The following is a 12,604-nucleotide window of genomic DNA, read 5'->3' as shown; positions in this document are numbered from 1 at the left end:
GAGGGAGACACAGAATCGGAAACAGGCTCCAGGCTCTGAGCCATCAGCCCAGAGCCTGACGCGGGGCTCGAACTCCCGGACCGCGAGATCGTGACCTGGCTGAAGTCGGACGCTTAACCGACTGCGCCACCCAGGCGCCCCTGTTCAACACTTTAAAGTCAAGAGCTCCAGAAAGGAAGAGTGGAGTGTGAACTTTTTTGGGGGAAGATGGGGGGAAATGGAAATCTGTTGCTCTTTTATTTTTATTTGAGAGAGAAAGAGAGAGACAGAGAGAAATGGAAATCTGTTGCTCTTACTTTATTTTCATTTGAGAGAGGGAAGGGAAGGGAAGGGAAGGGAAGGGAAGGGAAGGGAAGGGAGGAGGGAGGAAGGGAGGGAGAGAGAGAGAGAGAAAGAAGGAAGGAAAGAAAGAAGGAAAGAAGGAAGGAAGGAAGGAAAGAGAGAGAGAGAGAGAGAGAAAGAGAGAGAGAGAAAGAGAGGAAGGAAGGAAGGAAGGAAGGAAGGAAGGAAGGAAAGAAGGAAAGAAAGAAAGAAAGAAAGAAAGAAAGAAAGAAAGAAAGAAAGAAAGAAAGAAAGAAAGAAAGAAAGAAAGAAGAAAGAAAGAAAGAAAGAAAAAGAAAGAAAGAAAAGCAGTGCTCACCCAAAGCAGGGCTTGAGCTCACCTGATTCAGGACTTGAACTCATGAACTGTAAGATCATGATCTCAGCCAAAATCAGATGCTTAACTAACTGAGCCACCCAGGTGCCACTGGTTGCTCTTTTAAATTGCTATCATGGGGGCGCCTGGGTGGCTCAGTCGGTTAAGCATCCGACTTTGGCTCAGGTCATGATCTCACAGTCCATGAGTTCGAGCCCCGCATCGGGCTCTGTGCTGACAGCTCAGAGCCTGGAGCCTGCTTCGGATTCTGTGTTTCCCTCTCTCCCTGTCCCTCCCCCACTCACAGTCTGTCCCTCTCTGTCTCTCAAAAATGAATAGACATTAAAAAAAAATTATAGAAATTACTATCATGAATTTTATTTTCCTCTTTAGCTTAACAAGTTACTTATGCTGGCCCTCCTTGCTACCAATCCTACCTGCAATCCACATCCTGGATCCCAGCCCTAACATATAAATTGAAACCCGCCTCTGCCTTACTTAAAAACCTGTGGTAACTATTTATTGCTCATAAGATACTGTCCAAACTTATCACCTGGGCACATCTGCCTTCCCACTGAAGCTCCTCTTCAAAGTGTCACCTTCTCTGTGAAATCTCACCTGTGGTTCCCTTCAGCACACTGTCTTCATAGCATTTACCGCATCCTTTCAGAGCGAGCCCGATACCGGCCTCTCTTGCTAGAGCATGCACTCCTCGAGTGCAGGGATCACACCTCATGTATGTTTATATTCCTGCACCCACAAGAAATCCCCAGATGTCTGTCCACTTTGGCTTACAGGGTACATCAATGTCAAGTTACGTGCCTCTAACCTTGAGTGCCCATTCTGTAGCTGAATTCTTGTCTGTCATTGTACATTCGTGGCCACCATTTTAAAGGGAACGGAAGCTGATGGGAGAAATTACTTCTATGGACAGGATGACTGGGAGACGCTTGTACCTTAGTAGGAGTCCAATTTAGATAACTTTTTGGCTTCGCTAGCTTGGCCAGAATGACAGGTGTTTAAGTTCAGGACAGTACAAATAAGCTGATCAATTTCAGCTTTTCCTCTACCCTTCCCTTCGGTGAGAGATGTCACTGCAGCACAAGGAACCACACACTGGTGTTTCCTCTTTCAGTCACGTGTTCTTTCCTTGTCCTCTTCCTGGTTAAATAAAACTTTCCATCACTGGTATTTTTTCCAGTGTTAGTCCTTCAACCCATGTTGCATGGCTTCTCCGATTTACTTCCGTGTTAAGAGCCGTTCCACTTCACAAAGTTAAATATTTATTCCATGATGCCAAACAGGCTTATGTTCTCTCTCCATTTTATCTGAAAGTTCTTCAGATAGTAAAGCAATGGGTTAAGCAGATCACTCCCTCAGTGAGGATTAAATTTTTGCGGGAGTCTCTGTATGTAATTATTTAAGGAGAAAGTGTATTATCAGACGAAAAAACACAAAATCCCGTAGTTAAACTATGGATACAGACATTACAATGGATCGTGACTCATCCTCTGCAAGAATAAATGAGAACTGTGTAAGAGTACCTCCTCAAACTCCAGTAAGGGGCACAAATGATGGAGACATCCTAGGCTCTTAGGTGGGGTAGCTTAATAGTTAAAGGTATAAATTCTCCCGAAGTTAATATATATCCAATATATCCGAATAAAACACGCAGTTGGGTTTCTTAATAATTTGCTCTAAAATTTTACATGGAAGAGTTTCATGAAGATCTCATCCATTTGGAATGTGTGTAGGGGGCGGGTGGATAAAAGCTTGCCTTAACAGACAGGATATTGGGACCTACCACAAAGCTACAGATTTGTTAAAAAGTGTGTGTGGATATACATACGTGCACACACACACACACATTAAAACACGTATTATGTATATTACTGTCAGGAAATACATATGTAAATTGACCCAAGAACAGATGAATCAATAGCACAGAACAGCTAGGAGACTCATGTTGGAAGGGGATGCAAACACACAGGAACGGTGGCTGCATAGATCAATGAGGAAAAGAAGTGTTATCTGATAGCTGGTGCTATAAAAGCCCACTCAGTGTAAGAATAAAAAAATAAAGCTGGATCCCTCCTAAAACTACAAATAAAAGGGAGGCTCCAGATGCATTAAAGAACTGAATGTAAAATTATAAATCTAGCAGACGATATAAGAGAAAATCTCTGTGACATGGGGTGGGTAAGGAGAACATGTCTTAAATGAAACTTCAAAAGCCTAAGTCATAAGGAAAAAATTGGCCGATGTGATTATATCTAAATTAAGAATCTCTGTACAGTGGAGGGCACGATGGTAAAGTTAACATACAGATGACAGGAAAAGATCTTTGTACTTTCTAAAATTAAATTGCACTGGGATGCCTGGGTGGCTCAGCTGGTTAAGTGTCGGACTCTTGATTTCAGTTCAGGTCATGATCTCACAGTCGTGAGATCAAGCCCCACGTTGGGCTCTGCACCAAGCAAGGAGACTGCTTAGGATTCTCTCTCTCTTTCTCTGTCCCTCCCTCATTTGAGCATGCACCCTCTCAAAAAAATTTTTTAAACTAAATTGGACTAATACCTATCCCAAGGAATCTCTAAATATCAATAAGAAAAAGACTGAAATCCCACAAGAAAAATGAGTAAAGGAGGGGCAGCTGGGTGGCTCAGTCGGTTACGCATCCGACCCTTGATTTCGTCTCCAGTCATGATCTCATGGTTCATGAGAACGAGCCCTTCGTTGGGTTCTGCACTGATGGCATGGAGCCTGCTTGGGATTCTCTCTCTCTCTCTCTCTCTCTCTCTCTTTCTCTCTCTCTGCCCCTTCCCTGCTTGCACTCTTTCTCTCTCTCAAAATAAATAAATATTAAAAAAAAAAAAAGAAAAATGAGTAACAGATATGAAGAGGTAACTCACAACAAGAAAAAAAAAGCCCCAAAACAAGCATTTGAGGAGATGCTTAAATTAATGGGTAATGAAAGAAATGCAAATTAAACACGAATGAGAGGACACTTCCCACACTGCGGCTGGTTTGAAAGCAGGCTCACGCCAGGCACTGACGGACACATAAAGGTGTAGGAAGCTTCCATGGCCTGCTGGTGGGGGTGAAGGTGCAACAATTATGGAGGACAGTCGGTCAGTACCTGGTCACATTAGGCACGTATTAGGTACGTATATGCGGGTGTATCCAGAGAGTTTGTGATAATGAGGACCGGAGACAAAGTGGTTGTCTGTGAGGGAGGGGCAGGTGGTATGTGATAAATATACATTATGGAAAATGGTCAGGTAGTTAAAAACAATGGATTATGTTCATCCAGCAACATGGATAAATCTTAAAATCACACGGTACTGTGATACCAGAAGCCTAAGCAACCAGACCAAACATAGATAATTTAGACATCATCGACATTGAACTTCTGGGCATCAAAGGATGGTATGAAGAAAGTGGAAAGACAACCTGCAAAATGGGAGACAAGACTTGCAAGCATCTATCTGTTAAGGATCTAATATCAGAATATATAAAGAAGTCTTCTAATTCAACAACAAAGAAGACAATTCAAAACTGAGGAAGAGATTTGAAGAGACACTTCTCCAAAAAAGATATATGAATGGCCAAGAGCACACGAAAAGATGCTCAACATCGTTAGGCATCAGGGAAACAAAAATCAAAACTATAATGAGATACTACGTCACTCAGGAAAAAAGATATGGCAGCTAAATGCCACAGGATCTGGATTGGATCCTGGATTAATAAAGTGAGAATTTTTTGAGAATTTGGAGAAGAAAACCAACATAAAATCTGTAACATGATGCTATTTATGTGACTGAAAAATAAACGCCGGGGCACCTGGGTGGCTTAGTTGGTTAAGCATTCAACGCTTGATTTTGGATCAGGTCATGATTCCAGGGTCAACCCCTGCGTTGGGCTCTGTGCTGAGTATGGAGCCTGCTTAAGATATTCTCTCTCTCTCTCTCTCTCTCTCTCTGCCCCTCCCCCACTTGCACACTCTCTTTAAAATGAATGAATGAATGAATGAATGAATGAATGCCAACACACACACACACAGATATGTATTTTAAAAATAAAACGAGGCACATACAACACAATGGAATGGTTGGCCAGTGGGAGTAGGGAGAGAAATGACACGGAAAGTGGAGACACATGGGACCAAACAGATAATTAAATGGAAAACAAAACCAAGTATTCGTGGTGACACTACCAGAGCCATCCTAACAGAGTCCTCGGTAGCCTTTGGTAACTTGGGTCACTCTTAAAAATGGAACAGACAGGGGCGCCTGGGTGGCTCAGTCGGTTAAGCGGCTGACTTCGGCTCAGGTCATGATCTCGCGGTCCATGGGTTCGAGCCCCGCGTCGGGCTCTGTGCCGACAGCTCAGAGCCTGAAGCCTGTTTCAGATTCTGTGTCTCCCTCTCTCTGACCCTCCCCAGTTCATGCTCTGTCTCTCCCTGTCTCAAAAATAAATAAACGTTAAAAAAAAAAATTAAAAGAAAAAATGGAACAGACAAGACGTGACACAGAAGTAGAAATCAATGTTAAGGAATAACACAACTTAAAGATTTCTTTAAAATGAGCAAGGACAGCCAGATACAAGGCGTTTATGTCCCGTCCTTGAGCACAAGTCAGCACGGTAGGGGCCGAGGTGGTGGAACTGTGGGCTAGAGCAGGACTCTTGAGCTACAAATACGCCGGGGCGTGTCATACCAGACATGACACATGGCTTGGGAACTTAGGTAACCATTTCCTTGGCAAAATAAGCTTAAACATCAAATGGTATCTGGTAAGAGGGGACAAAAAGAATGGAAGGAACTGTCTTTTTTGGTAACTGTCTTATCTATTAACAGTGAGTGGCTTATGGACAGCAGGGGACAGCAGGGAAGCGGTATCAGAGAGGAAGTAATGTAGCTGTAGGTGCTGATCCAAACGTGTGATCTCTGAAAACAGCTTTAGGGCTATAAATACTCATTTGACTCTTCGGTGCAGTTGACAGATCTTATACTGAACACAACGAGAAACTTGGAAGACTAACAAACTCCATGGATGGGATTTTTATGGACAGAAGAGACAGTTTCTACTTTTTTTTTCCTTAGAAAAAGAAGAGATTTTGAATACTTCCATAGTTTAATAAAACTTGAGGATACAATAAAATAAGGTGTAACCACTGAAATGTGATTTTACCTGTCAAACGTGATTGTCTTTAACAGGCTTTGCTGACACATGAAATAGACTTTAAAGTATACGCTGCTAAGGAGTGTCCTTTCTATTTTTTCCTTTCTATTTTTCCTAAACACTGATCAGCATTATATAGAAAATCTTGGGTACGTCCCCAAGCATTTGGACCAGTGTCAAAGTTAATTTTTAAGAAAAATGACTGAGCAATTGTGGATAACCTCTCTAAGGAAACACTATCAACAGTCAAGGGTAATTTTGGAAAACAAAAAAAAAATTAAACTAAGAGAAAGAAGCGGTCTGTTCCCAAGTCATCTATTTCAAGGCTCGTCAACGTGTGGTTCCTGGGTCAGTCACAATAAGATGCCGATAGACACTGAGAGTCAGCATTTAGAAAAGGTTATAATGACTGGACGGAATAATTTTATGCCTGTTTTTTTAAAATTATTTTTTATTAAAAAAATTTTTTTAATGTTTATTTATTTTTGAGAGAGACAGAGCGTGGAGCGGGGCAGAGGCAGAGAGAGAGGGAGACACAGAATCTGAAGCAGGTTCCAGGCTCTGAGCTGTCAGCACAGAGCCCAACGCGGGGCTCGGACCCACAAACTATAAGATCTTGACCTGAGCCAAAGTCGGACACTCAACCGACTGAGCCACCCGGGCGCCCTGTTTTTGTTTTTATTTTTCATTTAATTTGTATGTATTTCACACCAATGCCTTCTGTGTTGGCCTTAGAGAAAAGTCACTGGTTCTTTTTACAGACGGTTAGAGAAACAGTGACCGCAGTACCGCGAGCTCCATTACTTCTAGGTGCTTCTCTCACTGCTGCATGCCATGCGTGCTGATAGAAGCGTACTACACACGTCATTCTCCAAACAAGCCTAAAATGTAATTTCCTTGTGACACCGAGGCCTGCTTTTCTTTGTGGGTCACAGAACACATTTAAGGCTAAAAAGCGGGCTCTCGAGATCGCAGTAAAGATACCAGAGCGAAGGCACAGAGATAAAGAAATCTGACCAAAATCACATTAAGTAACAAAAGGCCTTCAAAAAAATTTTTATTGAGCACTTATGACGTGCCTAACATCGTTTTAGGCCCTTGGGGCTCAGCACTGAGTATGACAAAATCTCTAGCTTTGGGAATTTATGCCTTTACATTCTGGTGGGGGAGAGGACAATGAACAAATAGACCACGGGTTCAATAATCTCAGAGAAAAGTGTGGCGAAGCAGAGGGAGCAGGGCGAGGGGTGAGGGGCCTGGGGCGGGTGGGGCAGGGTTATTTTGGATCCTGTGGTTAGGGAAGGCACAGCGGCTGACAGCACAGAGCTGGGGCCGGTCTACTGACTCAAACACTGCTTCTGTCACTGGTGTTGTGACCGTGGGCAAGTGATCCAAGTGCTCAGGGGCTCAGTTTCCTCAGCCATGGAACCGGAAAATAATCGTGCCTACCTAGGATTAGTGTACTGAATGAGTTAACAGACGTAAAGTATTTAGGGTAACACCTACCACATCGTTAAGTGCTTACTAAATTATTACTTAGGTGGGAATGTCTGAGCAGAGACCTGGATGTGGGGGTCAGTCAGGCAAAGATGGGGTGAAATGGCATAGTTACCATTAGATGAGCACCTTAGGGTACTTACGCAGACTAGGTACATTTTCACCTCAGATTTTCACAATGATCCTGAAATAGATATTATCATCCCATTCTATAGATTAAAAAAAGAAAAACAAAACTGCAGGGTAGAAATGTTAAGTGGCTTGTTTAAGGTCATACAACTACCTAATAGGTGTCTGTCTGTCAAAGGCCTTACTTCTTCTATTGGGTTTATACTGCCTCTGCTAGATCCTGGCAAAGAACGGAAAATCTCCTGACTTTTACTCTGTTCATTTGTTCATTCACTGAATCATCCGTTCACTCATCCGTTTAACTCGTTTCTTCACTCAAAAAACATTTACTGAGCGCCTACTAAGTATCATAGTCAACTGACGATGTTTTGTCTTCAAAGAGCAGAGCATTTCCACAGGGAGACAGTCACAGGGAACGACGCTCAATGAACTGCAGGGATACGGAGTGCCGTGGGACTCACGGAAGGAAGCCCACATGCACAGAGGCCAAAGAGGCCTCGCTCAAGAGTGGATCTGGAAAGAACACTGGGGGGTAAATTGAAAAGGCAAGCTGGGAGCAAAATCATAAAACACTTTCTGTGCAGAGACCAGGGAAGCACTCGGGCTTCCGCAGAAGAGGTTTTCAGGGGAAAGGAGCAGCAGACTCTGGGACAGAGGCTGGGCAGAGCATGGAACGCTACAGAAAAGGGAAATGGGCAGGGGCGGGGATGTTGCGGGGTCCGAGGACTAGAAAAGGCTTCTGAGGGCAGCTTGGAGAGCTCACGTCCACGTGGAAAGGCCCCTCTGGGATCTGGGGCAGGAGGAGATTCGAGTACTGCCTCCACTATGAACGAATGTACGAGAGAGGGGGCAGCAGGAAGAGAGAAGAACGGAAGAATCAAGAATGACAAGACAGACCCCAAGACTGACTACGTTAGAGGATCATGGGGGACAGCAGGGCATGAGTACACATTACACTACGAGGGATCTTAACGTGAAAGACTAACCCTTCCTAATTCTGCTACTTTGGGCTTCTCCTCGTTAGTTTTGCAAACTCAGGAAAAATGAGATGTGCGTTACGTAACTGTGTTACCTTGTAATTCATAAACAGAGCCCATGAACTGGTGCTATTCAAAATGGTTCCTAATTAGGAACTCTTAATGACCAGAAGGCAGCTTTAAAGGGAGGCAAGACACTGAATGCATTTTCTGCCCTATTTACTGGCTGTTCCGACGTAGCCTGCTTCCCATTTAGACGGCAGCTGCCCAGAACAAAGCCCGGCCCCAAGGACAGGCACTCTGTGGCATGGACCTCACATGAAAGGCTTGATAGCAACAGCGACTTTCTTTGAATCTTTAGAGGATTTCCTCTCGCTCAAGCAAGCAGAAACTTAAGACATCATTTTAAGAAAATGAGATCTGAAAAGTATTCCTGATCTCTTTCACTTCTGGGTGCTTGCTTCTCCGGCACACAAATAGACGGCCACCGCTCACTAGCTAGCTGGGTTATTTTTCCTGAGCTACTGACAACTTTTTAATAAACTGTCTTTTAAATTCATTAAATGGAAGAGGCAAAATAGGAGACTCCAGGGTATATAAATGGTTCTATCACTGCAGTGAGCCTGGCAATGCTCGAAGAAGCCACTGCCTTCAGCAGGCTCTGTGCTACTCAGAGAGTTTGCCGGAAGCAAATTTACCGGTTCCTTACCCTCCTCAGCAATGACGGTTAGTGTGACGGTGACACCAGCATCTTTGATCAGCTGAACGATGCTATCATGGGACAGTTCAACAATGGACTGCCCGTTCACCGCAGAGATGTGATCTCCAATTTTCAGTTTTCCACAGCGATCGGCTGGACTTCCTTCTATGACTCGGCCAATTTTATGAGGAATTACTATGGGAAAAAATGTCCAGGTTTTTCAATTAGTTTAGTGTTGGATTTATCACCATCATTTAAAAAGTCAACATAATAACATCAAAAACATTCTTTAAGGGGTGCCTGGGTGGCTCGGTCGGTGAAGCACCCGACTTCGGCTCAGGTCATGATCTCATGGTCTGTGGGTTCGAGCCCCACATCTGGCTCTGTGCTGACGGCTCAGAGCCTGGAGTCTGTTTCAGATTCTGTGTCTCCCTCTCTCTCTGCCCCTCCTCCACTCGTGCTCTCTCTCTCTCTCTCTCTCTCTCAAAAATAAAGAAACATTTAAAAAACTCAAAAACCAACAACATTCTTTATTTTTTTATTTATTTTTTTTTTTTAAATTTTTTTTTTCAACGTTTATTTATTTTTGGGACAGAGAGAGACAGAGCATGAACAGGGGAGGGGCAGAGAGAGAGGGAGACACAGAATCGGAAACAGGCTCCAGGCTCCGAGCCATCAGCCCAGAGCCCGACGCGGGGCTCGAACTCACAGACCGTGAGATCGTGACCTGGCTGAAGTCGGACGCTTAACCGACTGCGCCACCCAGGCGCCCCCCAACAACATTCTTTAAAAGTAGAGCAAAAAGGTATCACATGATCATCCTATGCACCCGCAATTACTTCCATATCAGCTTCCACCTCTGCTGCACACGCACAGATACTCTTACATAGCTGCAGTCCGAGCGTATAGACCTCTAGGCTATTTTCCACTTACCATAAGCCTTTCTCCAATTTTCATATTGCCATCCTGATAATCCTGTGTAAAGGCTACTGACCTCACTGATACTATCTCGTGAATCTGACGTTCCTTGCTTCGTGTTGGCCACATTCAGGCCATCTCAGAAACGGTCACGGTGAGACCATCTTTGATTCTGTGGAAGGGGCATTTACTCCCACAGGGAACCGTGTGAATAAATGCAGTTCAAATTCAAGTTTAGGACTCCGAAGTTACTGCTCAGAAATCCAGGCACAGTGAAATGACTGCCTGTTAAAACAAATCCTACCTAGTTCTACAGCAAAATTAGTTTCTTTTGTTTATACCTTTAGATTTTTTTTTTTAATTAGAAAAGCTGAGGGGAATCATAACATGAAATGTTTAACATTAAGATTATTTGGTTCATGGATAAAATCCTACCCTCAGTGTACAAAGCAGAGTCTAAGACATTTGCAAAGACATGCCGTGCAGTTCTATTAGCTCATGATGCTGAAGGCTTTCCTAGATGATTAAGACACTTTGCTGTTATTAGGGCTTAAAACAAGTTCTCAGACGTTCAGGAAATCTTGTCAAAATATCTTTCGCCCCTCTTAATAAGAGGCATTTGTATTAAGAAACAGATGTTCCTTCCATGTTCCTTGAGAATTTCCTCACTGGGGTCAGTAAATCTGTCGGCCATTTGCCTCCTGCTGACTACGGACTATTATGAAGAAGGAGAATTAATATTTAAAATGGCACTCTGAGTATGTTTCATTTCCATAGTAAAATGGGCTCCTTACCAGTATTTGAGTCACGGGTAGGTGTATGTCAGGGACATTTTAAGAGCCGTTCATTTGAAGTAGAAGTTATTCTTAGCCATGATTTCTGTCCCCACGGACAGTGCTGTTCACTGCTCAGCTCTTCTAGGATTACACACAGGGAGAGATTTTATCCCAAAACAGAGGAAGGCAATGTTGGAAGCAACTGCCTTTCAGCTCTGAATTATTATCAAGCACTTACACCATTTGCCTTAAAACAAAGTAACTAGAAAAGTGCCAGGGCAGTGTGGGCCATGTCCTGTGCCCACGTCCTGTGCCAGGCCATGTGAGCGATTCACTGAGAACACAGGTGGCACTTCAGAAATGCCCGGTGAACCAGACAGTGGCCCTGTGGTGACCTTCCAACTCAATACCTTAGTTATCCTCCTCCTTAGAAAAGACCTACTTGTACACACTGTTCATTCTAGATGCCCCGAGAAGAAAATCATTCAGCCCCTTGGCAAAACATCCAACAGAATGAATCTCTGAAGTCTCAGTGGTTCCTTTCTCACCATGTGAGCAATGTGCTCAAAGGGAATTGAAAAATCTTGGTACAGAATTTCCTGAAGGGTTAGTTATCTGGATGAGGGAAGGTAAGATCGGTCGGATTGTTCTAGTCTTGGCATTTACAGCAGTACTATCAAAACAGTTAAAAATAGCAAAGAGACTGATAGGTCGCTTCTGAACACTCTCTGAATGGACTGGGAAATTTTCAAGGTAACCCCGCAGAGTACACATCTTGAGTCCTGCCCTGCTTTTGTTGGTATACAAAGTCCATAGGCATTTGCCATAAGACCAATTTAATCATCTTCATTCATCTTTGGCCTAAATCTGACTCCCGAACTGCCTTGTCCAGCGGTGGAGATCACTTGGGTGCTCTTAAAACACTCCTTTCAGGAAAAGAAAGGACAGTAGCTGGAAATGTCCCCTCTCAAAGAATCCTTTGCGACCGGAACTGAATACGGTAAGAAAGACAAACACTAAAACCTGTGAACTACTGGCGAGGCAGAAACTAGCCAAGTCCTTTTCATCTTAAATAGATGTCTTTTCTCGGTGCTCCATTCATTTAGCATTTACACAAGCTGGGTCCAGGGCAGCAAGGGTGCCAGACCCAGATCTCTGATCTTCGAAAAAGTCATCGGCAGAGAATCTCAGAATTTCATAACTGGTGTCAGAAATGCTACCGGGAACTCTACTTGTGATAAATGTCACCAGAAAACACATTTAATCAGAAGGAAGAAATAATCTTTCCTGAACAGAATACCAATCTATACCAAGACAAGGTCCATAAAGAATGATCCGTTCTGACAGGTTTCCTGCCTTTTCACCTGTGCTAACTCTGGTCTCAACACACCTTTTTCTCTGTGATGCAGTCTGCAGCCACTGCTCAGTCTTTGTGAGTGAAAGCTCCTCACCCAAGCCTCCCCCCAGGCTCCCCTTCCATCTATAAGAGATGAATGGGAGTCCAGGAAGAATGCTTGCAGGGCTCAGCATTCTGTGGGATTATTAACTAGCGTTTCAATGAAATTACCAATTCGGGTTTTGTGCCAATGACTGAACATCTCAAGTACTTTACATAAAGTTCATGGACACCCAAAGCCTAATTTACCATTCAGGTTGATAATTAATGAGCTGCAAACACTCATTTCCTACACGAGCTGCTGCCTCAATCTTACATTTTAATTGGGCTTTCTTTCCCATCTCATTACTCAAGTATTGATAAACTTTTTAAAATTTCTTTAAAAAAAAAA

General features: G+C 43.4%; 1 protein-coding gene across 3 annotated transcripts in view; it reads right to left on the bottom strand.

Annotated features, from left to right (window-relative positions):
- The window catches only part of MAGI3 (membrane associated guanylate kinase, WW and PDZ domain containing 3), a 250,064-nt gene that overhangs the window by 13,939 nt on the left and 223,521 nt on the right, over positions 1-12,604 (bottom strand). For 2 of the 3 annotated variants that reach the window (XM_086717871.1, XM_086717874.1), the window contains exon 16: positions 9,133-9,318. The exons of the other annotated variant lie outside the window; for it this stretch is intronic. In XM_086717871.1, the coding sequence (XP_086573997.1) occupies positions 9,133-9,318 (186 nt within the window). The remainder of the gene's footprint in view (positions 1-9,132; positions 9,319-12,604) is intronic. 3 annotated transcript variants of the gene reach the window in all.

This window comes from Puma concolor, chromosome C1 (assembly GCF_028749965.1).
Source record: "Puma concolor isolate L17-30 chromosome C1, mPumCon1.1.hap2, whole genome shotgun sequence".
Lineage (NCBI taxonomy): Eukaryota > Metazoa > Chordata > Mammalia > Carnivora > Felidae > Puma > Puma concolor.
This window is presented reverse-complemented; position numbering and strand designations above follow the sequence as displayed.